The 24,133-nt window shown below is 53.3% G+C and overlaps 9 protein-coding genes across 9 annotated transcripts; 5 read left to right on the top strand and 4 right to left on the bottom strand.

Moving 5' to 3' along the window:
* Nucleotides 1-270: 270 nt before the first annotated feature.
* MCH1 (putative monocarboxylate transporter mch1) lies at nucleotides 271-2,034 on the bottom strand (the record flags this gene model as incomplete). The annotated part of the gene is made up of 1 exon (XM_062949016.1): nucleotides 271-2,034. The coding sequence occupies one exon, from the start codon at nucleotides 2,032-2,034 to the stop codon at nucleotides 271-273; it is 1,764 nt and encodes a 587-aa protein (XP_062797235.1).
* Nucleotides 2,035-4,585: 2,551 nt separating this feature from the next.
* On the top strand, nucleotides 4,586-6,283 carry QC764_605090 (uncharacterized protein). Its single transcript, XM_062949015.1, has 2 exons — nucleotides 4,586-4,933; nucleotides 5,005-6,283. Exons 1-2 carry the CDS (start codon nucleotides 4,756-4,758, stop codon nucleotides 5,871-5,873), a joined length of 1,047 nt encoding a protein of 348 aa, XP_062797234.1. The 5' UTR covers nucleotides 4,586-4,755; the 3' UTR covers nucleotides 5,874-6,283.
* Nucleotides 6,284-7,529: 1,246 nt separating this feature from the next.
* QC764_605080 (uncharacterized protein) lies at nucleotides 7,530-8,210 on the top strand (the record flags this gene model as incomplete). Its single annotated transcript, XM_062949014.1, has 1 exon — nucleotides 7,530-8,210. The coding sequence occupies one exon, from the start codon at nucleotides 7,530-7,532 to the stop codon at nucleotides 8,208-8,210; it is 681 nt and encodes a 226-aa protein (XP_062797233.1).
* A 1,602-nt stretch (nucleotides 8,211-9,812) lies between these two features.
* QC764_0090070 (uncharacterized protein) lies at nucleotides 9,813-10,235 on the bottom strand (the record flags this gene model as incomplete). Its single annotated transcript, XM_062940908.1, has 1 exon — nucleotides 9,813-10,235. One exon carries the CDS (start codon nucleotides 10,233-10,235, stop codon nucleotides 9,813-9,815), a length of 423 nt encoding a protein of 140 aa, XP_062797232.1.
* Nucleotides 10,236-10,394: 159 nt separating this feature from the next.
* Nucleotides 10,395-11,600, bottom strand: QC764_605070 (uncharacterized protein; the record flags this gene model as incomplete). The annotated part of the gene is made up of 1 exon (XM_062949013.1): nucleotides 10,395-11,600. The coding sequence occupies one exon, from the start codon at nucleotides 11,598-11,600 to the stop codon at nucleotides 10,395-10,397; it is 1,206 nt and encodes a 401-aa protein (XP_062797231.1).
* Nucleotides 11,601-13,431: 1,831 nt separating this feature from the next.
* Nucleotides 13,432-15,272, top strand: QC764_605060 (uncharacterized protein). The gene is made up of 3 exons (XM_062949012.1): nucleotides 13,432-13,866; nucleotides 13,921-14,119; nucleotides 14,174-15,272. The coding sequence occupies exons 1-3, from the start codon at nucleotides 13,589-13,591 to the stop codon at nucleotides 14,963-14,965; spliced, it is 1,269 nt and encodes a 422-aa protein (XP_062797230.1). The 5' UTR covers nucleotides 13,432-13,588; the 3' UTR covers nucleotides 14,966-15,272.
* A 294-nt stretch (nucleotides 15,273-15,566) lies between these two features.
* On the top strand, nucleotides 15,567-19,373 carry QC764_605050 (uncharacterized protein). The gene is made up of 2 exons (XM_062949011.1): nucleotides 15,567-15,826; nucleotides 15,901-19,373. Exons 1-2 carry the CDS (start codon nucleotides 15,716-15,718, stop codon nucleotides 16,063-16,065), a joined length of 276 nt encoding a protein of 91 aa, XP_062797229.1. The 5' UTR covers nucleotides 15,567-15,715; the 3' UTR covers nucleotides 16,066-19,373.
* Nucleotides 16,382-19,798, bottom strand: QC764_605040 (uncharacterized protein). Its single transcript, XM_062949010.1, has 3 exons — nucleotides 18,895-19,798; nucleotides 16,800-18,839; nucleotides 16,382-16,728 (listed from the first exon to the last, which is right to left on the bottom strand). Exons 1-3 carry the CDS (start codon nucleotides 19,027-19,029, stop codon nucleotides 16,549-16,551), a joined length of 2,355 nt encoding a protein of 784 aa, XP_062797228.1. The 5' UTR covers nucleotides 19,030-19,798; the 3' UTR covers nucleotides 16,382-16,548.
* On the top strand, nucleotides 19,638-22,197 carry PRP43 (DEAH-box ATP-dependent RNA helicase prp43; the record flags this gene model as incomplete). Its single annotated transcript, XM_062949009.1, has 2 exons — nucleotides 19,638-21,959; nucleotides 22,048-22,197. The coding sequence occupies 2 exons, from the start codon at nucleotides 19,638-19,640 to the stop codon at nucleotides 22,162-22,164; spliced, it is 2,439 nt and encodes an 812-aa protein (XP_062797227.1). The 3' UTR covers nucleotides 22,165-22,197.
* Between the last annotated feature and the right edge of the window lie 1,936 nt (nucleotides 22,198-24,133).

The following is a 24,133-nucleotide window of genomic DNA, read 5'->3' as shown; positions in this document are numbered from 1 at the left end:
GAATGAAAGTCGCAAAGTCACTCACAAGAGAGTGTGAAAGAAATATGCGAGTGAGTGAGTGTGTTAATTGGTGAGTCGAGTTGAACAAGATATGAGTCTAAGTTGCCATCTCAAAAGCGGAATTCAAAAAGTGAGAATTTCTACAGTGTTCTTTACTGTGCTTGGGCACTGTGCTTCCAGTGCCGCCCCTGATCACAATGAAAACAGTATATCAGACATGTTCCCTGTCCCAGATCCCAACGCCGCCCAATGCTCCCAACATGTACTTGCTTACCCATCCATCTCCTCCCCCCAAATATCAAACCACCACCCCCCTCTGCGACCACCCACCCCTCCCCTTCCACGCCCACAACACCAACCCACACGCAACCCAGACACTCCCCGCCATGGCCCAGAACGCGCTCGCATAGCACTCAACCCCATAACACAGATTATCCCCCCCATCCTCTTCCCCAACAACCGACTGCCTCCTCGCCCCTCCTGGTAAACAGCCGAATACACCAACCCCCACATCGTCGCCCCCAGCGCCGGAAACATGGCCACAATCCCCCAGTTCGTCGCAAAGTTCTCCACCCCCCAGATCACCGTGATGATGATGGGCGTCAGGCTAAACACGGCGCCGTACCCGGCCCCGACTAGCCCCGAAATCACCCAGAACCTCTCCCCGTGGTCTTGCACCCACCCCGCCGCCAACCCCGCCAGCCCCAGAGAAAGCATCACGGCAAAAAACAGCAAAAACACCACCCTCGAAACCGAGAATCTTTTTCTCTCAAGTTCAGTGCTGGAGGCAATCTGGACATGTCCCGCCTGCGGACTCGGCGCGAGCAAATCCGTCAACGTCCCCGTCAGCAGCCTGACAATCGTGCTCGTGATCCCAACAATGCTCACATGGGTCGCCGCAGACGTCTCATGCTCCCCAGCACCACCACCAACCCTCAATTCCGGATCATACAACGTCTTGATCACGGTCCCCATATTATTGATAAACGCCTCCCCCGGTCCAATCATGAAGAAGAAGCCAAACGCAAACAACCACATGGTATGGTCCGTCAAAAACCTCCTCGTCTCCGCATTCAACACCCAAGTCTTGATCTTTTTATCCTCTTCCTGATCTTTTCTTGGATCCAAAATCCCGGCCCCAATCATGTCCTCCTCTTCTCGCTCCTCATCAACATCCACACCCCCGTACCCCTCCCTCGTAACCCCATTCCCCAACATCCGACTCCCATCCAAGATCCCACTCCTCTCTAGCTCTTCCACCGCCTCCTCGATCAACTCCTGCTCATCCACTATCCTCAACCCCACCGCCCCAACCACCCCCACGATCACCAACAATATAGCCAAAAACCCAAAGAACCTGACAACATCAACCTTTTTCCCTCCCAAATCCCCGGGAGTGTCCAAAGAAAAAAGCCTGTCCCCCACCTGACTCAACCACATACCACTCAACCCAAAAGCCGCAATCGGCACCGCCAACGCCAACCCCCTGTGCCTCCCCCTCCCAAAATTCTTTGCGCACGTCGCCACAGCACTTAGGTACATGCTACACGTGCCAACCCCTATCCCGACAAAACTCCCCACCAAGCCCCAGTACACCCCCTCCGGATCCCCCTGTTGTCCCCAGTAAAAGAACAGCGCCGCGCCTGCGTAACCGAGGCCGAAGAAGACTGCGGAGAGGAGGGAGAGGGGGGCGGGGCCGACGCGGTCGCAGTAGTAGCCCAGGAGGGAGACCGGCATGTACATTGCGATGGAGGCGGCCGAGGCGAGGCCGTTGATGCGGTATTGGGAGTAGTGGAGGGTCGATTGGAAGGTGGGGGCGTAGAGGGAGAAGATCGTGATCGAGCCGGCTGAGAGGGAGGAGAGGAGGGAGGAAAGGAAGGAGAGGAGGAGGGCGCGGCGGGTGGCGGTTGGTCTGGGACGGCGGCGGTAGCGGGAGGACGGGAGGGAGCGGAGGGAGGTGGTGTCTGAGCTGGCGGGGCCGAGGGTGGAGGTGGAGGGGATGCGGTGGAGGAGGGGGGTGGTGGTTGAGGACATGGTGATGGTGGTTGCGGGAGGTTAGAAATCGAGAAGGATGTTGGAACAGGCACACGCAGGCGGATATACCTACCCGCCAGAGAACTAGATCGCGTGTACCGTCCTTCTTGCCTGGCGCATCTTCATCCACGTCACCGCGCGCGCGAGACTGCGAAGAAAGAGTGAGACGAATTGATAATGGTGCAAGGATGTAAATAAAAGTCTCCGAGGTTTTGTGGAACGATTGTGTCAACCGCCAGACAAAAGTGTCAAAACCGTTGCACGACAGCGGTGATGGAGGTGTGTGGTGTGTGTACTGTGTTGTCTTGGAATTGGTTGACGGTTCCCAGGTTGTTGATCAAATGACCTTCAAACCGCTGGTAGCCTGCGCCAAGAATGCCAAGGAATGATCGGCATAAAAAAATCCGGGGAAATCCGATAATTGCCTGGGGGGGGATGGCTACGGGGACTGTGCTGCACAGGATAAGAGGGAGGACTGTGCACTTAGACATTAACCATGAGTTGACGAGAGATTCAATCATGTTAATTCTCTTCTTATGATGAGCTTTGTAGTGAGGGAGTCTCGCTGGTGGTCCAGAGCAGTGGCCCAGCAGCTGCCCATCAGGGTTCTCACCCAGAGCAACACCATCACACGACTCCCACACAAGCAGGCAAAGGAGCAACCCCAGTACATACACCTCTCCCACCGCTCAGAATTCAACAGGAGCAGCGGACAAACCACAAAGCCCAATGGCCTAGTGGTAAGCTCCTCGAATATCCCAAAGGGATATTCACCTTCCTCCACTTTGATGTGGGTTGAGGCGGTTGACCGGTGAGCTTTTGCTCTTTTTCGCGACTTTCTTTTCTTGTCAACTTTTGCTTTGGCATTGGACATATTGTTTTTGTTATGGCCATTGGGGAATGACCAGTTCAATATTGTATATATGCTACTGGAAGAGATGTTAAAGACAGATAGACAGATTAACTTGGCTACCAGATTGAACTGGATTTATTCAGCACTTCCTTTTTGGGTAACTCGTACAGGTAATGCTTTTTGCTGCAATACTTTAAGGGGCTGTGTAGCTGTTGGTAAAGCTTCTCTATCCCGTGAAGCATACTCGCTAACACTTGAATGTCACCAACGGCTCGACGACCCTTGTTGACGTCGTCTCGATTAGTGATGAATTGCAACCGGCCTACTCTTTCACGATGCATTCGTAATTGCGGTAGCCCAATAGTCCGTGGTCTTGATGCCATCGAAGGAGCGGCTATGCCAGCGCTTGGAAATTGCGTGCCTAGTCACAAAGCTCACCGTCTGCATCAAGACCCAGCTAAACCAGATGGCTATCCACTCCTTCAATGGCGCTGTTGCAGTGTTGAGATTCCTACACGGTACCCGGACCGATCTGCCTCGAAGCCACCAAGGCGGTTTTGCTGACTGGCAGCCCGATGAGCCCGATAATAATTCTATTAGCCCACACAGCCTTGGTATAAAAAGTTGAAAAATGATCGTTGGGAAATGCCAAGTGGAAGGATTTCTGGAAACAAAAAGATGCCAGTTGCCACATGATCAGCCACGTGCGGGCCACCTCATATGGAAAGTCCAGGTTGTTATTCCCGAATGACGGTTGAGGGACCTGGGCTTATTCCATGGCAAGCTTTTGCCCCTTGCTTATTCGGGCTCGGAGTTCGCATTGTTCATGGTTCTAACCAAGTTAGCGGCAGTGCTCTACCTCATGTGATACTGAAAATGATGGCCAACCCCTCGACAGGCCTAACAATTGCGGCGTTGCGAAGGCGCATGTTCCTGAAGATGGACGAGGCATTCTTTTGACCATGATGGCTTCGGAAGGAACGCTAGACAGTAGAACTAGACACAACATGCTGTCATGCTGTGTTACATTCCATGTGTCATACCAGACCTGTTGTCCGAGCGATGTCCGCCCCAGTTGGCAGTCAAAATCACCAAGTGACATTATCCAGCGCAACCTCATCCGTTGGTGGTGAACAGAACACGGCCGTCGTCGGAATTCGGCACTTCGTAAAAGCAGAGAGCTTTGCACAGCCACCGATCCAATATCTGCTGCCCTTCAACTCAATCGTTGTGAGAGTGCGGTTGACTGTAGAACTGCGTCATGACCTCTGTATCTGGAAGTGGTGTGCTGTGCAAACCACACCCCAAGACCTTGGCAATCCATTGTTGCTGGCCAGCCGATCGTCTCCTGCACTGTGTGTGTGTGTGTGTGTGTGTGTGTGTGTAGCTCATCAGGCCATGAGGTTTTTAAAATCTGCGACCTTTAATCGGGATAGAAGCCAGTTTGGGCGTGAGAGAATTATGGAACAGAGCCTCTCCGAGAGCAGGGCTGTCTGCTCATATCTTTCGTGTGTAGGAATTCGGACATCTTGTGGCTTGTTAAAAGTGCTGTTGGGTCGGACGTAGGCTCGCTGGGCACGGCCCGGTGTTCAACGGATGGCAGCCTGGTGGGGCGATCCCCAGACCCACAGTGGGCCATCGCCCATTGCCATTGCATGGACCCACCATATCCCTGCCGCCATCGAGAGCTCTCTGCCCCGCCAAAGCTGCCCTTCAGTCTCCTGACCATCCACCATCCCCCGAGCTGTTCCTTCGTCTCGGGACGTATAAGACTTGTGGCACATCCTCCGTTTCCCGTCTAGCCAGATTGACATTCTTGAAAGTCTAACCATCTGACGCCTTCGCGAAGTTCATCGCCATCCCCCAACATGTCCAGCGACACTCAGAGCATCCCCAAGGGCAAGGGCTCAGAGACACTCAATGGCGGTTTCAAGCCTCAGGGCAACATGGTAGCTGTGGTTCCTCCCAAGCCTGAGGATTTGCAGAGAAGCTATGCCACGGTCGTCGACGCAAATGCTAACCCCAAGGGCTGGTATGGCAGCATGGGTGTGTACTTGATGATACAGCAACACAAACTTCGAGAGCTTCACCGCAGCTAATACCACTCAACCCTCTAGTTAACGGCATCGGTACTCTCATCGGCACCCTCGGTGCAGTCCCATGCTGCGTCTGCTGCCCCAACCCATACAAATCCGTCGGCCAAGGCCACGTCGGTCTCGTCACCAAGTTCGGCAAGTTCTACAAGGCTGTCGACCCCGGTCTCGTCAAAGTCAACCCCTTGTCCGAGAACCTCATCCAAGTCGACGTCAAGATCCAGATCGTCGAAGTCCCCAAGCAAGTCTGCATGACCAAAGACAACGTCAGTGTCCACCTCACCTCGGTCATCTACTACCACATCGTAGCCCCCCACAAGGCTGCCTTCGGCATCACCAACGTCCGCCAAGCCCTCATCGAGCGCACCCAAACCACCCTCCGCCACGTCGTCGGCGCCCGCGTCCTCCAAGACGTCATCGAGCGCCGCGAGGAACTCGCCCAGTCAATCGGGGAAATCATCGAAGACGTCGCCGCCGGCTGGGGTGTCCAGGTGGAGAGCATGCTCATCAAGGACATCATCTTCAGCAACGAACTCCAGGAATCTCTTTCCATGGCCGCCCAGTCCAAGAGGATCGGTGAAAGCAAGATCATTGCCGCCAAGGCAGAGGTCGAGGCTGCCAAGCTGATGAGGCAGGCGGCTGATATCTTGTCTTCCGCCCCTGCCATGCAGATTCGCTACCTGGAGGCGATGCAGGCCATGGCCAAGAGTGCGAACAGCAAGGTTATTTTCTTGCCTGCTGCTAATCAGACTATGCCGAGCACCCAACAATTCGAGAATTCGCTGGCTGGGGGGTCGGGAAACAAGAACTACAACACTTTTGACGAGGGGAGCAGCAGCACTGATCCCGGCTTTCAGCAGGCGATTAATGCCCGGATTATTGAGAATATCTGAGTCGAATGGTTGATGACGGAGATTTCTGAAGACCAAATCATGAAAATGAGCGGGAAAAGAAAAAAAAAACACAAGAAAAAGGAGACAAAACCATACAACATTATGATTTTACTATACCCCGCCGCAGCGATCACAGTCGATACCCCCTTTTTTTGTACATGGATCGGAATGGGTGGAAGGAAGTGAGTTATGGATTGGCATGATGACGATAGTTTAATGAGGGGGGTTATGAGAAGAGAGAGTGTGCCAGCGAGAGAGATGCCATCTTGGCAGTTTGCGTCTTGCTTTTTTGGATTGGTAGTTGCTAGGACTTTTTGGTTCATGATACCTGATACCACCTTCGCTTTCTTACTTGGTTCTTCTATAGCACTGTTGCAGTTGACTTTAGCCTTTGTGGTGAATGGGAGGGGATTATATTTTTTTTGGTGATATTTGATGGTAAACTGCGAAGTGGGAATATCGCCGCCGGACCTCGGGGGCAATTGGCGTCCACCTTCATGTTACTGTGGTTTGTCTTGCTCCATTCTCTGGTGTAAGTCTGGCTGGCAGGTGTTTCCACTCAGTGCTGCCGCGCTTGAGCATCGGCCCAATTGTGCCTATGTGGTCTGGGTCTTGCAGTTGACCTCACCGGCGCGTTGGGCTGGCTTGTATTACCGTCAGAATTAAGTGTCCGCTTCTGTTTCTTAGGTTGGAATTTGGCTAATGCTACAAGGTCGAGATATCATCAGGGAACCTGATTATGAATGAATATGGGTCACAAAGATTCTGGTGCCTCAACAGCTTGGTCGAGATGGGTGCATGTAAGATGTAAACGGCGTCTTCCCATGGGTTTCATTAATGGATACCTAGTTTGAGACTCGAGGATAGGGACGTGGAGCAAACCACAGCTGCTTTGTTCTTTGGAAGACCGAGACTATCAGCACCCTTGGCTTCGTAGGTGTGAATTATTTCTGTGACTGATCACTGGGTTGCCTTTCTCCCAGGTCCCATTTACGGGGCTCTCTCTCTCACCGAGAGGGAGTGGTCACGGAGAGTTATCGCTTGATAAATGACATGATTCACCCAATATACCCCGCTGCCATCGTGTTCATTTTCATCTCTCTGCTGTGATTCTAGTAGTATATCTCCTTCTCCCCCGTTGCCAGCATATCCTCATATCTCATTCAATTCTGCTTGTTAGCACCTTATTCACTGACAAGAGAGTCTCCCATTGGCTTTATACTGACTTGTTTCAAGCACATAACTATTCACTTACCATGTCTTTCGCTGAAGCGCCGACGAAGCTGAAGAGATAAAAGGGCGAAGTTCAGACATCAGATGAAATTATTTGACAGCCATTCACCACCAAACTGACCAGGAAGCGGAGCAAGTGTTGATCACGCCCCAGGATACGTACTGTACGCTGCCCTCGTGATATATTCACTGTTCACTCCGTTCACCTGATTCGTCTGATCTGGGTGTCGAGAGCAAGCAGCGACTGAAGTGGATCTCTCTTCAGGGTGAATCACAGGATCCTCGAGTATTTATTCTCTCCCCCTCTCCCTTCTTCTGCCCTCTCTCTTTCAACCACAACAACAACTCAGTCCGCACAGCTCTGGTCTGCTTTCACTGCCACCAAACCTCTCCTCACAACCCTCTCTTTTCTCCATCCCACCAATGCACCTAAAGCTTCCAGTCCTTCGCTATTTGGTCCACGACCCAATCATCATGATCAACTTCCTCCTCACCCTGGTCCTCCTGACCACAGTCATGGCCATCAACATCGGCCACCTCCCGACCATCCCCCACATCAGCCATACCCCCCGCGCCGTGGACAACACCACCGATGTCAACAACGCCAACATCGACAAATTCCTCTTCCACCCCCGCCCCGTCCAATGCGGCGAAGCCAACCTCCTCCTGGTCGGCATCCCCCCTTACCACCCCATCGTCAAAGCCGGCGGATTCGACCCCAAAATGATCGAAGCCATCCTCGCAAACGACACCAATCTCCTCGTCAACTCCGGCTACAACGTCCGTATGGTCCTCTTTGGTCCCGAGCAGCCCCTTTCTGTGCTGGAGGCGCAATTTGCGGATATTGACTGCTGGGATGGCACCGGAGTTGGCTTCGGGGAGCGCGGGACTACGGATGTGGGTCTGACAGAGAGGTTCGAGGATACCATTCACTACTTCCGCAAGAGAGCTCCCAACGGGCCGATCATGTTTAATTCTTCGCCTACGACGTTTTTGCCGACGCTCAAGAGACATTTCCCTATTGCGGGGGGAGCGGATTGTGCCAAGGAGGGGAAGCCGGGGAAGCTTTTGGTGAGTTGGACGGGAGTTGATGATGATTTGTGAGAAGAGCGAAGATATACTGAATGTGTTTGTGATAGGGTTTCCGTGTCATCTGCGATGATGGCGTGTGCAAGAAGGACTAAGACGAGTCACTGGCACACATCAACAGCAGCAACTCGTTTTGCATGATCAAACTTTGCGCCATTGCAAGAAATGGTCGAGGTATCCATGGGTAACCTAGGGCATTAATACGGAGAACAGAGGGTGGTAGATGTGGGACCGAGGAAGGAGGACGGGTTGCTTGGGCTGAGGAGGGAAGGATAGCCGGAGTTGGCGCTGGAGAATGATACCCCTGCTTTTTCTCATCACTTCTTTTGTTTTTTGTTGTTATTTCCTGGCTCCTGATGTTTTTACTTTCTCCGTTTCATTCTGTGCGTTTTGGATAACATTGCTTTCTCAGCTAGATTGGCGTCATTGGATATGAGACGCCGGAGGTGAGCCGGGACTGTCGAATCGGTGCCGGCCCCACCCGGAAGTTGTTGATATTGTTTCTCCGGCATCTCGCTTTCCTTCCGCTGAGTACACACCTCCTCGTTCCTTACCTCTGAACCGCACAGGCACGTCGGCATCACTCAAGAAAAACGCAATCCACAACCGGCCTTACCGAGGAGGTCAATCTTCGCTACCTACTTTACCGATACAGTTTCCATCCTCAACACAACCTCAATCTCGGACACCCCCCCCCTACGCCGCACGCCAATCTCCCTCTCTCCGAAAAACCAACATTTCCCACTCGCAAGCCACGTGGCTTGCTCCGCCCGATCTGTCAGGTAAGCGACCCCCTTCTCTCTCTCTCTCTCTCTCTCTCTCTTTCTCCAGTTGACTTCTTAATAGAACATGCGAATTTCTTACGCTCGCGCATGAATTCACTTCTCAAACCAACATCCCAAGATTACCCCACACAAAAGAACACAAGTTCCGGGCCCTGCAAAACACGACACCAGTGGTCAGCGGTACAGTCCGCAGTTTTCCTAGTGACCACGTTTTTGTATTTTATATTTTATATTTTTTATGTTTTTTTATATGGGTTTTTTTTTTTGATCTGGCCTCCGTTGCTACCCGCCGTTGCTGCGACTGTTGCCACGCGGTTGGCGGGGATGAATAGTGTTTTGTCTTCTTGATCGTGCATATGTGGTGTTAGACTAAGATCTGTTGCCCAAGATGAGCAGCTGGGCACCAGCTTTAGTGTTCACATGAGTTTGCACACTCTTGGAGATACCACCAAAGTAGTTGGAGAAATCGAAGTGTAAAAGCAGCGGTATATCATATTCCATAGGTACTGACTGTCAAACAATTCAACCCCTTATGCAAAGCCCCTATGCCCAATCGATCCCCTTCACAAGACGTCAACCTCAAATATCCAAAACGCCATCCTCAACAGAAGCAAGGTCTATCCATCCATCTTTTGTATTCAACTTCCACATCCCATCAAACGAAAGAACAACCCAGTAAACGAACGTATACTCCAACCTGAAGAAGAAGAAGAAGAAGAAGAAGAAGAAAAAGCAAAACGGGGTATCAAGAGAATGCCAAAAAGTGACCAAAAAACAGCCTCATCCTTCAACCTATCCCAACTCCCATTACCCTTCACCCAAAAACTCAGACCTAAAACTCCCGCACCTTCACCGGCTCCCGCCCATACAAACTCAACCGATCATCATCATCCTCTTCCCATCTCCCCCCCACAGTCCGTAAATGACTCCGATCAGGCACCTCCACCCTCGCCCCCGTCCCCGTTTCCTCCACCCCCTCACCAACCCCCTCCACCACCTTCTTCCCATTCCTCAATTCCCAACTCCCCACCCTCTCCTTCTTCTGCCCCCGTCCGCCGTACTCCACATCCTGATCCTCACCCTTCCTATCCCCCTTGAACCCCCCCTTCAACCCATCCCCCTTCCCAACAGCACAAAACCTCACCCCCCCCAACCACATCGCCAACCCCGTCACCAACCCCAAAACCCCAACCGTGACCGCCGCCCCAACCGCCCCCGCAGCAGCAGGACCCATCTCCCCTTCCACTCCGCCCATAACACCTCCCCTTCCACCCCCCTCATCATCATCGACAGCACCCCGCCTCTCACAAAACCCAACCCCCGACCCACAACTCCCACACCACCCCTCCCACCCCCCTTGACCCCCACCCCCATCTTCCTCTCTCAAAATCCAAAAACTCCAAAGTCGGGTAGTTCACCCCGTCTCAAACAAACTATAAACCCTCAACCTCGCCTCGCTCGCACTGGAATTCCTATACAGAAACCTCACCTTCAGGTCCTTAACCTCGGGGTACTCCTCCTCCCCATCCCTCCCCTTGGTCGTATTCACCGTGCTGAAGAGCTCAAAAAGCATCACCGCCCCCGGGTAAGGGAGCTCACGAAACAGCTCCCTGCTCGCGCCTGCATCCAGACTCGACAGCGCAAAAAACGCAACAAAGGGCTCGAATGACGAAAAGAGGAGGTTGAGCTTGCTGGTGGAACCCGCCGAACGGATGTTGTCTACCAGCAGGGATTTTGTGTAGCTTGCCAAGGTGCGCCCGGCGATGGTCCTGATGGGGAGGGAGAGGTTCCCGTGGCGGGAGCGGATTTCGCTCGAGGCCAGGGAGCGGAGGCGGGGGAGTTCACCTTCGGCAAAAAGGGGAGACAGCAACGGGTTGTGAAGGTGGTGATAGGCGGCGTAGTCGTAGATGTTGTAGGCCTGTAGAAAGTCGAGCTGGTCCAAGGGCAGGGAGGAAGAGTTGAAGATGCGGGGGTAGAGGCTTGCGTAAAAGGAGGACGAGGTGGAGAGGTTGGACGAGGGGGTTTCTTCGCTTGGAAAACTGGCCATGGACTGCAAAAAGGAAGGGCAGTGGGAGGAGCCGTCGAGGTAGATGGACTCTGGGTTGAAGAGGCGGGAGAGGGTTTGAATTTGGGGGTATTGGTAGCCGTCGAGGGGGTAGGTCATTGTTGTTCCGTCTGCTAGGGTGGCGGCGATGGCACCGCCGGTGGAGTTGGAGGGTTTGATGGTGGTGGGGGGGTAGAGGCCTTGGAAGAAGGCCAAGGCTGAGGCGATGTTATAGGTGTCGGTGGTGGACATGGCTCTGAGCTGGCGGTTGTTGATGGTGTATTGCTCTATTCCGTGGATGGGGGCGATGTCGTCGAGGCCGTTACTATCGATGTCATCATCGTCGTCGTCGTCAGGGGAGGATTTCCAAAGGTAACGGGTTCGCAGGGCGGCGCCTTGGGCTTTGAGCTGTTGCGCGCCGAGGGGGGTGAGGGTTGGGTTGTCTGACAGCAAAGGGGTGCGGTCACCGTAGAGGATCCAAGCGACGGAGGACCAGACTCGCACGTTGGATTGCGCAAGGGTGGTTGTTGCCAGGAGAGTGGCGACGAGGACCGTCGAGGAAGAGAGGGGGGCCATCCTGTCGAGGCGATCAGGATGTGTAGGGATAAATTGGGCGGTGGTGGTTAACACATGCAGAGGCAGAGGAGACAGAAGTGAGGTTCTAGGGGACAGGTACTACAGTGATTGATTCAAATATCCTGAGGTAGGTGAGAGAGAAGAGAGGAAAAGGACCCAAAGACAGACTTCATTTGAGAATTCTCTTCTTCTCCGAGCCTGGTGGAAGCTCTCACCAAGTCCGGCACGCAATAAACAAGGAAAGCTCCAACTCAAGTGCTCTCCTCGGAGCTTTCCACCACCAGCCTGACTCTCTCCCACTGGCCTCTTTGTCCGGTGTGCATGGTGTGCTCAACGAGTCAGGCCTGCTTTCGGCGGGGGAAAGATGAGGGGTAGGTAGGTATCTACCCAGAAAGCACGACATGGAAAGCAAAGCTGCCGTCAAGTGCCCCTCGAACTGATAAAGCTTGGAGAAGACCGATAAAAGATTGTGATAAACAGATGGCACGTGCACCGACATTTGACAAGAGGGCGGGGCCAATCAGCAGGGATCGCCGTAAGTGCTTGCAGGGATGTGATCCGCTATTGCAACGCCAAGGGAGTCTAGCCGGGTTGGACGATTATCGAAACGCTGGAACAAATCCATCCATGTTTGGTGTGCTGACGTCCAGCTCAACTTGTCAGCTGTCAGCTGTGATGTTGCTCGCTGGACAAACGGAAGCTTTCTCCGTGTCGGTCAGTTTGATGTTGTTGTTTCTCCGGCATCATGAAGAATGTTTCAATTGATAGTGAGCTCATACTGACAGAAAGACAGCCAGCTGAAAGGACGTTGTCGTGGATCGTCGTGGATAGACGAGGCCCCACATGCTTCTTTGGATCGACAGGTAGCGCGTTGGTCGCCATCGGTTGGGGCCCTGCAAGGCTGGCGGTGGTGCAGGGTCCATGTCTTGGACTCTCCATGAACAAATGCATTGTTGTTGAAGAAAAACTGCCGAAAGGCATTGGTCTCGGCTTTACGACGTCTGAATATCAACCTCCCGTGTCTCTCTACTGGAAACAATCACGATGTGATCAACTCTCAGGAGGTCCAGCTGGTCAAGTAGCAACGCGGCAAAGATGAGGGGGACAGTCTGAGGGAAAATGCGTTTGGGAACACGGGCTCCCCGCCTTCTGGACCCGTCGCTTTTTTTACACGTTATGTACCTACCTACCTCCCCCTCGAAGTGGGCTCTGAGGTCAGCAACACCAGTAAAGTCGCATTCAGCCACGATCCCCGACGTTCTGTGCCGTCTCCCAGAGACCTGAACCTGCTGCTGTCACTCTTTTTTGCTCAGACACAAACAGACCTGACAGAGGAACAAACTTGCACCAGTTGGTAAACAGGGGGGCTGAGTTTGCTAGAAAAACCACACCTGTTTCCATTGGTCAATTTGCCGCCATCGCATCCCAAAGGGAGCCAGAAGATGGCCGAGATGCCCGAACCCCAAGGGTTGCTTCCATGCTTCGTGTCAAAAAGGTAGAGAGCTCTTTTGCCAGCAGTAGACTCAATTCAACAGCTCAGCAGCATCAGTTGTCTGCAGAGCTATCAATACGGTGCCGCCTCGCCGCCTCCGGACCCCAACGCACCAGGAGGTGGTGAGGGAAGGGTGAAAAGGTGGGTTCAATCGCCGAGCGTGTGAGCACGAGAGCGGCGTGCAGAAAACCCCCCGGCGGTGCTGCACCCAAGTCCCTTCTGGGAATGGAAATTGCGCCGTTGGGTCTGGGTCTCGTTAATCTTTCCTCTCCTCTCTCTCTCTCTTTCTCCCTCTCTCCCCCTCTCTCTCTTCTGCATTTTCTGTCTATCTTTCTTTTCGTCATCTCATCTCTTAAGACGACAAGACTCTAAACGACAAACACCAAGGAATTGTGCAACTTTTTGTCGAGGACGAAACATCAACGCCAAGCAGCTGTGACATTGGATGGTTTGACGACGAATTGATATCGGATAACAACGAGCGGGCGGCTCAAAGATGGCGGCCATCGGTCCGTTGACCACGACCTTCTCGGCTCCGTCGAGTTGTGCGACGGTTCTTTCCAACTTTTACGAGGTTTTTGAGGGGGATAAGGAGTCGAGTTATGTTCAGGGGCCGCTATTCCCAACACATAAAGACTGTTTCCCGAGTGGTTATGATCCAGAACCGACAAAATACTACTCGCCTGGGTTCTGCCCGCAGGAGTATACAGCTGCATGCTCGAGTGTTCGCACATCAAGCACCGTGACGGAAACCGCCATTGCCTGCTGTCCAAAGTATGTTGATATCTCACGGTCACGGAAGAATTGAGCGCTAACATGCACGTGCAGCTATGGTGTCGAATACACCTGCGCAACCGAATCAAAGCCGGAATCAGGATGCACCACGGTCTGGCAAGGCGGCGCCGGCGAACTCAAGCCAATCGTCATCAAAAACTCCACCATCGCCAGCACTGCAACCGTCACCCTCAGAGGAGGTGCGATATCAGCCTATGCAGTTCAGATCCGCTTCCAAGCCTCTGATCTCTCCGTATGTCTCCCCCTTCCCCCTTTTCGTCCGTGTACATACTAACCCCCTATCTAGAACGCCGTCAGCCCCTCCCGAACAGCAGCCATCCCCCCCGCAACCAACGTCCTCCTCCCCCCAGACAATACCAGTTCCTCGTCCACCGGCCTAAGCTCAACAGCCATAATCGGCATCGCCGTCGGCGGCGGCCTGGGGTTTTTCATCATTTTTTCCTCGCTATGTCTCTGGTGCTACATGCGCCGTCGCAGGAAACAATACGCCCCCCAACAAAAACCTCCCCAACCCGGAAGCGGCGCCCCTTCACGCTACAGCACCCGCTCCCGCCCCCACCATACCTTCTACGACGACACAAACAGTCAACACACAGCCCCAACCCCATCCTACCGCTCCCAACGCTCCCATCGATCCTCCTCCCGGATGCACCACAACACCATTCCCGAGCACGCCGAAGCACCCCCCGTCCCTCCCAAAGAAAAATCGGTTCCTTACCGTGCCATCCCGCCACCGTACGAGCTATCGGAGGAGCCTTCCCCAAGGCTGGGTGGTGGGTACGGGAAGAGAAGCCAGAGCTTGCTGCATAGTCCGGGCAGTGTGAGGACGTATGAAAGTAAAAAGAGCCATGGGAGGGGGGATAGCGGGGTGATGTACGGGGTGGGGATTCAAGTTCCCATCGGGACGAGGGCGCCGGCCGAGCTGGAGGCGGAGGTGCCGGTTGAGAGGGAAAGGGCGGCGAGTCCGGAGAGTGGGATGACGGGGTGGACGGGGGTCACGCAGGCTACGGGGAGTAGTGGCGGGTTGACGGATACGAGGCTGGGGAGGGGGGCGGCGAGTCCGTTGGGGTGGTTGTGATTGGGAGGGTGGTGGTTACCTGGGGAGGTGAGGGTAAACAAGCAAGATCAAAAAGCATGAGTGAGGATGTTGGTGGGGGGGGAGAAGATCTGTTTCCTATATTATATCATTCCTGGGATTTGGACTTTGGGAACGGTGGCTTTTCATGTTTGATTTTACTTGGGAAACGGGCGGGTATTTCATCAGCGTGATTATTAGGGATGGATGGATTATTTGGGACTATGTTAGACGAACTTTGGATAGGTTATATCATGACTGTTTCGGTTTTTTTGAAAGGGGGTGGATGGATGGGTGGATGGATGACTGGGGACGGGAATTGGGCTCTTCAACGGCGGTGTGAGATGAGGGTTGGGTGGGTTAATGAAACTCCTTGAATTGCTGAATGTTTATACTGAGCTGTATTTTGTATTATTATTATGATTATTTGTGTCAAAAACTACATTTACCAACATCTGTGATGAGTAAGAGAGTGTGTTGAGTGATGCCAGCCCGTGCCACCCGCCAGTCACCTGCCCACCTACCCAAACCAACCAACGACGCGGTTGCGCGCCGCGCCAGTTGCGCAAAATGCCAAGCCAAAATTTCCCCCAAGCTTACTTGCTTGCTGGTCGCATTCCGCTGTTATCAACTAATTAACGACTGACTATCCACCACCACCATCATCAATCACCACGACGACGACGACGACAACGACTCCCGCCCACCACACATCTATCACCCCATACAGTCAGCGGGGGAGAAAAAGCAAAAATGTCCTCCTTCGTCCCCGTCAACCCCCGGCCCTTCCTCCAAGACCTCGTCAACAAGGACGTGATCGTCCGCCTAAAGTGGAACGAGACAGAGTACAAGGGGAGATTAGTCGTATGTTTTTTATCCCAAAAGTGCAAAAGAAACAATCGGTACACTGACGATATGACGACGGCAAAACAAAACAGAGCATCGACTCCTACATGAACATCCAGCTCGCCAACACGGAGGAGTTCATTGAGCAAAAGTTCACGGGCACCCTCGGCCAGGTCCTGATCCGGTGTAATAATGTGCTTTATGTAAGGGGTGCTGAGGGGGGGGACAAAGGGGGGGATACGAAGATGGAGGAGTGAGCGGCGGGTGTGGGGCTGAAGTTTTAAGATCGAGAGTGGGATGGATAGAGAACGCAATAGGACATTGACGCGAGGTCGCGATTGGGGAGGGGCTGGATCTCACATGGGGGGGTTAATACCAACGAGACGATGACGGCGCAAAACATTTCTACATTGCCGCCAGTGTCATCACGATAACTTGACTGGACCAACAGAAGGGGAGGAGGACATTCTGCGGCGCAAAGAGCAAGTCGGAGAAGGGGGATGAAGGGCGGCAAAAAAGAAAAAGAAAAAGGCGTTACATAAAATCTTCCATGATAGAGATAAAAAATGGTAAGAGGTTTCTTCGTTGTCTGTCGATACCTCTCTCTCTCTCTCTCTGCTGACACAATGGGGCCAAAACCAAAGAGTCAGATATCTCAAAGTAGCAATTCAAAACCGACTTTTTAAAACACCCCTTCTTTTCCCTAGCCTACCATATACCCCCTCTACTATCCAACACAACTACATCAAACAAGCAACCTTCTTACTACTATGCATCTCGCTCGCCCCCACCTTGATCCTCGTCTGCGGCCCAACCCAGGCGTACACCTCGATCAGCCACTCATACCAAACCTTTGTGTCGTCCGTCTGCCTCCACATGCTAACCTCCAACTCGGCGTCCTGAGGAAAGTACAGCGGTTTCTAATCGTGCGTCATGTCAGCAAAACCGTCCTCCCCCCACCTCCCATTCTCCTTTTGCGAATGTTACATACCTTGAGCGGAAAAAAGATGGGAAACCAACTAATCATATCCTTACTCTTCCTATCGATCTGATCAGGCAAGATGCTAATCTCCACCCTTTTCCCCTCCCCCCCCCCCTCCAACTGGCTCTCATAAAGCGTCGACTCAAAATACCCCGCCAACCCGTGAGTAACACCCCGCGTAGGGCAAACAAACGTCAAGTGACAGCGCCTGGCATTATGCTCATTCGTCCCATTACTCCCATACATCGCCCCCCCGCCGGGAGTGACATACTTCCTCCCAAACCCATACTCAGCAGCAAACTCGTCCGCCCTGTTGACACCAACAGGATGAACAAACTCCCACGCCTGCTGAAACCTCGGGTGATTAGGGACCTTTTGCGCGTTGAAATCCAGCTGAAACAACCTAACAACATAAGGGATCTCAAACGCGTGCGGGTCTGACTCGCGGGAGGCGATGTCAGCAAACAGCCTCGGGGTGGAGATTGGGGAGAGGTGGGCGGTGTAGCTGTGAGGGATAGACATCCCGCTCGGTTGAAAGAGATGGTTCTGGATGCCATCCAGACATTCAGGCGACAGCTCATTGTCTCCAAACGAACCAAGGAGCTCCGTCACCAGTATGTCAACTTTGCACGGCGTAGACGACCCCCGGGGAACCGGCCCGCCCCAGCCGCGCATGTCTGTCTTGACGAGTGTCACCTGCCCGTCCCACTCCCGCTTGTTCTTGTTCAAGAGGTAGACAAACGCGTTCTGGTTCTTCTCCACGGCCCAGAGTTGGATCTTGGTGTTGGTTGCCTGTGCTGCGCGGAGGACACGAGTAACAAGAGGCCCACGGCCGGCGCCGGCGACAGCACAGACGAGTTCTGGGTTGTAAGGCTCGCTCTCTGTCCCGAGGGCCGAGGGCTTCTTGAGGATCTTCCACTCGGCCATGGCTTCCTTGATGGCGGCTTCGTACTGGTCGTATTTGACCGGGTCGCCCTCGAAGACCTCGTAGGTGGCTGACTCGAGGTTGTCGGCGAGGGGCTGGAGGGGGGACTGGAGCCAGTCTTGAAAACTAGTCAAGGCTGGGGTTTCCATGGCCGTGTAGGGGGGTTGTTGGCGCTCGAGGTACTTCATGTACGAGACGTACTCGTTCAGGCCCGACTTGGGCTTGCGTTCCTGGAGGGCTTTGCTTGCTTCGGCGAGGGAGGGGTACTCGATCGCTTTGATGGCACGGGCGGCGCCGAGGTCTTCGGCGTTGGGGCCGACGTCATTCAGGATGATCCAGGGGGCGTTCTTGAGACGCATGTAACGGTTGATGAGATCTTGGTGGTGCTTGGTGAGAGTTGGGCTGCCGGCTCGGTTGGACTGAAAGATGGACTGGCCGATGGTCAAGAAGTGCAATGGCTCCGAGAACCACCGCTCCTGGAGGTTCTTTTCCGGCACACGGCGAGGAATGCGGAGGGCGAGGAATAATCTGCTCGAGTACTCGCATACTGAGCGGATGGTGTGCCATGAGTCCCATGAAGTGAAGATGTCAATCTCTTTCTTGGGGTCAGCGTCCATACGGCTCCCGTCAAAGATATCCGAGAGCGTTTCGCACTTCTCCTCCAACAGGGGCTCGCGGTACATGGGCAGGTGAATGATCAGGTTAGCCCTTGTCACCTGAAGCAACGCCTCCTGAATCGCACGGGCAAACTGAGCAATACCACGGCCGCTCTCATCTTGCCTAGGCCCGGGGATCACGATGGTCCTGGCACCGCAGAAGTTGGCATAGGCGACCTCCATGTTGAGGACCTGGCGAGAGACGCCCGAGATATACGGGTCTGTGGAGCAAAGGTCGATCCATGGGCTGGCATAGGTGATGAAGGAGCCGATGTGGTGGCTTGGGTACAGCGAGGTGTCCTCATCTGTCAGTGTAGGCACGATGGGTACTGGCAGAGACGGGTTCGTCCTTTGAGCCGGAGCCAGACGGTCGTTCCATTCTTGCCTCTCCTTGAGAAATTCCTTGTGCTGGTCGACAACCCTCCGGAAGAAATGCTGATTGGTGATTGGGGCAGTGACAAAGTTGAACTAGACAGTCCGTGTTAGTGTTTGTTTACGCTCGGGAATCTGCAAGGGATCTTACTCCACTGTTAAGAACCTGGTTGTACTGGTCGTCGTCGAGGACCTCGCACCGGTCCGAGTCGTGCTGGCCAATGTAGTAATGAGGACGGGACTCGTAGTCCTCCGAGGCCGGGTTGAGGGCTCCTGAATACGACATGTTGGGGTCGATTTATGAGCTTGGGTAGAGTGAGTGTAGCGATGTGATAGAGGTGGTATATAAAAGCACATTCAGTTTGGCGGGGCTAACAACCACCGCGGGGTGATGGGACGGACGTCGAGTCGGACTTGGAGCAAAAGCAGGGGAAAACCCAAACTTGAATGATGATTCAAAGCTGCTCTATGATAGGTACAACGGGGCCCAAAGTGAACTCGGGACTGTGCCACCACGTTTCTTCCCAATATGCCGATTGTCTAGGTGAGCCCGAACCCTGAGAGAAAATTTGGGTTGCTGTGCTTGGGCCAGGGCAGAAACAGTGTGGAACGCGGGGTGGAAGATCGGATAGAGTGATACATAAGCGACTTGATCTGTGAAGATGTTTGTTTTGACCTGTTCTGAGCTGCTGAGAGTAGAATGAGTAGACCTCTCCTCATCAAACCCACCTCGAAAACAATGTATGAATACTTGTCATAAAGTCGACAAGTTGGCACTTGAAAGCTTGAACAGCTGTATAAGTCCCGATGAGATAGATCGTATACTCTGTAAATGCTTATCGCCGGACTGGGGTCTTGATCGCCCCACAATCCAAAATTTTGGTGGAAACGCGGATGTGCTTGCCAAACAAAAAGTTGCGGCAGCCTTGTGGACGGCATCGACAGGGCAAGGCAAGCGCAAACAGTGAAATCCCCGCCATTCCATCTGTCTTGTGCAGAATCTCTCACCCCATCTCTGCACTCACTCCTCTCACCTTCGGAATGGCCGATCAAAAGGGCACGAAGCGATCGAGCGTGGAAAGCGACGCCCAGGACTCGAAGCGCATCAAGACCGACGACAAGCCCAACCCATATCTCGCCCATCTCAACATGGACGGCGCCAACGACTTCAAGTCGCCTCTCGACGAGATGGAGCGCCACAACACCACCGCCCTTCAGGCCGCGAAGGCTGAGGACTCGGACATCAACCCCTGGACCGGCAAGCCGCACTCGGAGAACTACTTCAAGATCCTCAAGACTCGTCGCGACCTGCCCGTCTCTAAGCAGCGCGAAGAGTTCCTCGAGCTCTACCACAAGACCCAGATTCTCGTCTTCGTCGGTGAGACTGGTTCCGGCAAAACCACACAGATCCCTCAGTATGTTCTTTACGACGAAATGCCACACCAGACCGGCAAGCTCATTGCTTGCACGCAGCCTCGTCGTGTCGCCGCCATGTCGGTCGCCCAGCGTGTCGCAAACGAACTCGATGTTGAACTGGGTCAGGAAGTCGGTTACAGCATCCGTTTCGAGAACAGGACCGGCCCCAAGACTCTCCTCAAGTACATGACGGATGGTCAGCTGCTGCGCGAGGCCATGCACGATCCCAACATGAACCGGTACAGCTGCATCATTCTCGATGAAGCTCACGAACGTACGCTCGCCACCGATATCCTGATGGCCCTCCTCAAGGAGATCGCCCACAGAAGAAGCGACCTGAAGATCATTGTCATGTCTGCCACGCTCGATGCGCAAAAGTTCCAGTCCTACTTCAGCTTGCGGAAGGAGGACCCTCCCGCCCCTTTGCTCGCCGTTCCCGGTCGCACACACCCTGTCGAGATCTTTTACACCCCCGAACCCGAGCGAGATTACGTCGAGGCCGCCGTCAGGACAGTTCTTCAGATTCATGCGGTTGAGCCCGAGGGTGACATCCTGCTCTTCCTGACGGGTGAAGAGGAGATTGAGGATGCCTGCCGCCGGATCAGTTTGGAGGTGGATGATATGGTCAGAGAATCAGACGCTGGTCCGCTGGCCATCTACCCTCTTTACGGTACTTTGCCACCACATCAACAACAAAAGATCTTCGACAAGGCCCCCGAGCCATTCCGGAAGGGGGGTCGTCCCGGCCGCAAGTGCATCGTGGCGACCAACATCGCCGAAACCTCGTTGACGATCGACGGTATCGTCTATGTCGTGGACCCTGGGTTCAGCAAGCAAAAGATCTACAACCCTCGCTCTCGTGTGGAATCGCTCTTGGTTTCTCCCATCTCCAAGGCCTCGGCCCAACAGAGAGCCGGTCGTGCCGGTCGTACCAGGCCGGGCAAGTGCTTCCGTCTCTACACCGAGAAGGCCTTTAAGAAAGAGCTTATTGAGCAGACTTATCCTGAAATTCTCCGGTCTAACCTTTCCAACACCATTCTTGAACTCAAGAAGCTTGGTGTCGAAGATTTGGTGCACTTTGACTTCATGGACCCACCAGCCCCGGAGACCATGATGCGCGCCCTCGAGGAACTCAACTACCTTGCCTGTCTCGATGATGACGGTGGTCTCACTAAGCTTGGGAGCTTGGCGTCTGAGTTCCCCTTGGATCCCGCTCTGGCCGTCATGCTCATCTCTTCTCCCGAGTTCTACTGCTCCAACGAGATCCTCTCCATCACCTCGTTGTTGTCGGTACCTCAAATATGGATCCGTCCCAACAACAACCGCAAGCGTGCCGACGAGATGAAGGCCCAGTTTGCCCACCCCGACGGCGACCACCTGACGCTTCTCAACGCCTACCACGCCTACAAGGGCGCCGAGCAAAACGGCGAGGACGTCAAGAAGTGGTGCCACGAGCACTTTTTGTCGTTCCGTCACCTGTCCTCTGCCGACAATGTCCGGGCTCAGCTCAAGCGCATCATGGAGACGCACGAGATTGAGCTCGTGTCGACGCCGTTCAACAACAAGGACTATTATACCAACATTCGGCGGGCGCTGCTGGCGGGGTTTTTTATGCAGGTCGCCATGAGGGAGAGCTCGAATAGCAAGATTTACAAGACGGTAAAGGACGACCAGATGGTGATGATTCATCCGAGCACGGTGGTGTCGAGCCCGTATGATTGGGTGGTGTACAATGAGTTTGTGCTCACGACGAAGCAGTATATCCGGACGGTGACGAATGTTAGGCCCGAGTGGCTTCTTGTAAGTTTTCTTTTCTCTTTTTCTTTTCTTTTTTTTTGGGGGGGGGGGAAGTGGAAGAAGAGGATTGCTAACTTTTTTTAAAATATAGGAAATTGCGCCGGTTTATTATGATGTTGATACTTTTGAGAAGGGGGAGATCAAGTCTGCGCTGGTGAGGTTAACGGAGAAGGTGAAGAGGGAGGCAGGCTATGAAGGGGGGTATTGATTTGGTGTGTATGGGATGTGTTAATGTATCTGAGCATGTTGGGGTTGGGGGTGGGGGGAAGGTAAAATAGACAATTTGATGATTTGGGACATGGTGCAATTTTCGGGCGTGTGTTGATGTGGGTAACTACCTAGTTGTGTTTACGGGGAAGCGTGAGATAGAGGGGCGAGTTTTTCCTTGCGGGTGGAAGATGAGGATTTCTGAACAGAAAGGGTTTAGTTTCTTGCTGGATCGTGAGATACGTGATGTGTGCGATGGTTAGAGGGGTGAATGGTGTAGAGATTGGGGACTTTGAGCAAGATTTGTAAGTTTGACGGGAGAGTAATGGTGGGGGGGTGTCAACTGTGTGAGAGAAGGAGGCCGGTGTGGGTGTGGGTGTGGGTGTGGGTGTGGGCTGGATAACGTCCAAGATTTATCATGCTTTGTGGAGATGTCGAGGGAGAGGGATACTTTGTTAGGATAGTGGGTGTTATCGGGATGGTTGAATAAGGGGTAATTTGGGGGACGGACTAAGAGTTTTGGGTCACTTTTTTGTGAGATGACGCAGGAACGTGTGTGTATAAATGGTATTGGCTTGCGTGGTGATGGTGATGGTGGTGATAGGGAAGAGGGACAACAAGAATGATTGATCAAGCTGTGAATGTCACGCATGGAATCTTCTCCTTCCAGTCAAGAAAAGAAAAAAAAATTGATGCTGCTCAAATTCTTCTAGAATTTCTCTATTCTACAACACAAAATCCGCTCGTGATATGAAAGGTGTGGTAGACAACCCCCCGACAAGCAGGGGTATCATTTCCCCCAACCATTATCATCCCTCTCTTTACGATAGATAGCAGCTTTGCTCGCCGGTTTCATGGGTCCAAAAGGCATATCAAAGCAGTGAAACGTCAAAACCCATCACCTCTACACCTTCGGTCCAATCAGTAGATAGGGAAGGAAAGCACATGCGGCTTGCCGAGGTATGGACGGCCGGCGGCCGGTCCGGGACATGGGCATTTTGCGCTCTGTTCCCCGAGACCTGACTGAGAAAGATGGCGTTTTGGTGGCTTGCTATGCAAATGCCGTGCTACCATGTCAATACAATGCTGCCGAGGCGGTCCAATCAGCTTTGGGTATATGCGAACTGACAGTGGTGGGTATGTATGAGTAGGAACCCGGTGAATGGGGCCATGATGGGGAGGATCCCAAGCGTCTGGCCCTCTGTGGATTTTCCTTGTGTTGGGTTGTCTACCCCCGAGATATGTTCAGTTGATGTTTGATGTCTCTCTCCTTCTCGGTGGGTTGACCTCCGCTGATACTGAGGTTGCAGTCAACTAGAGGTGATCAATGCAAAGCTACACTCGTCATGTTCATGGCCAACCGTCCTCGAGGATGGTAACAAGCAACATGAACCTCCATCCCTACCTATATTATAACGCGGCTTCAACACCCGGCGCCCGCCTGTGACACACCGCCCGGGATGGCCCGTCGAGTGTAGTAGTATTTGTGTGATATGTTCTGCTAGGCTGGCGCCATGTGTCGTGGCAGCTGCCGTGGGGAAGCCGGAAAGGCATGATAGGTGCCGAATTTCTTGGTTTGTGTCGTATTCTCGAAGAATGACACTATTTCTGAGGCTCATGACGCTGCTGCGGTGTAAAGGAGGTGTCAAGTATGCCTGGAGGAAGGGAGATTGACCAAGGGGTGATTCCCCGTAGCTGTATTATCGTGGGTGTTACGACAGGCGGGCAAGTGATATGCTGATACCCGCCTGGATACTCCGTGTCTCTAGAGATGGCGCTTCGAAGAGTGGGTATATTTGAGTCAGATATTATAGTCTGTGAGAGGTCTCTGCTGTGAAATCTTTTCTGGACCCGTGAGTGAGCGAGACTGTCGTTGTACCATAATCATATCATGGTCAAGAGCAGCGCAAATCTCATGATGTAAGCGGTGAAAAGCAAAGGCAAATCGATGGTACTGGTCAAATCCGGTT

Source organism: Podospora pseudoanserina, chromosome 6 (assembly GCF_035222485.1).
Source record: "Podospora pseudoanserina strain CBS 124.78 chromosome 6, whole genome shotgun sequence".
In the NCBI taxonomy this organism is placed as follows: domain Eukaryota; kingdom Fungi; phylum Ascomycota; class Sordariomycetes; order Sordariales; family Podosporaceae; genus Podospora; species Podospora pseudoanserina.
The sequence above is the reverse complement of the archived record's forward strand: the minus strand, read 5'-3'. Positions and strand labels throughout refer to the sequence as shown.

Coding starts and splice junctions, on each gene's coding strand:
- QC764_605090 (XM_062949015.1), top strand. CDS start 4,756: ATGTCCAGCGACACTCAGAGCATCCCCAAGGGCAAGGGCTCAGAGACA. Junction 4,934..5,004: donor GGGCTGGTATGGCAGCATGG/GTGTGTACTTGA, acceptor TCAACCCTCTAG/TTAACGGCATCGGTACTCTC.
- QC764_605060 (XM_062949012.1), top strand. CDS start 13,589: ATGGCGGCCATCGGTCCGTTGACCACGACCTTCTCGGCTCCGTCGAGT. Junction 13,867..13,920: donor GCCATTGCCTGCTGTCCAAA/GTATGTTGATAT, acceptor ATGCACGTGCAG/CTATGGTGTCGAATACACCT. Junction 14,120..14,173: donor TCCAAGCCTCTGATCTCTCC/GTATGTCTCCCC, acceptor CCCCCTATCTAG/AACGCCGTCAGCCCCTCCCG.
- QC764_605050 (XM_062949011.1), top strand. CDS start 15,716: ATGTCCTCCTTCGTCCCCGTCAACCCCCGGCCCTTCCTCCAAGACCTC. Junction 15,827..15,900: donor AGTACAAGGGGAGATTAGTC/GTATGTTTTTTA, acceptor AAAACAAAACAG/AGCATCGACTCCTACATGAA.
- QC764_605040 (XM_062949010.1), bottom strand. CDS start 19,029: ATGTCGTATTCAGGAGCCCTCAACCCGGCCTCGGAGGACTACGAGTCC. Junction 18,840..18,894: donor ACCAGGTTCTTAACAGTGGA/GTAAGATCCCTT, acceptor CGGACTGTCTAG/TTCAACTTTGTCACTGCCCC. Junction 16,729..16,799: donor CCATCTTTTTTCCGCTCAAG/GTATGTAACATT, acceptor ACGCACGATTAG/AAACCGCTGTACTTTCCTCA.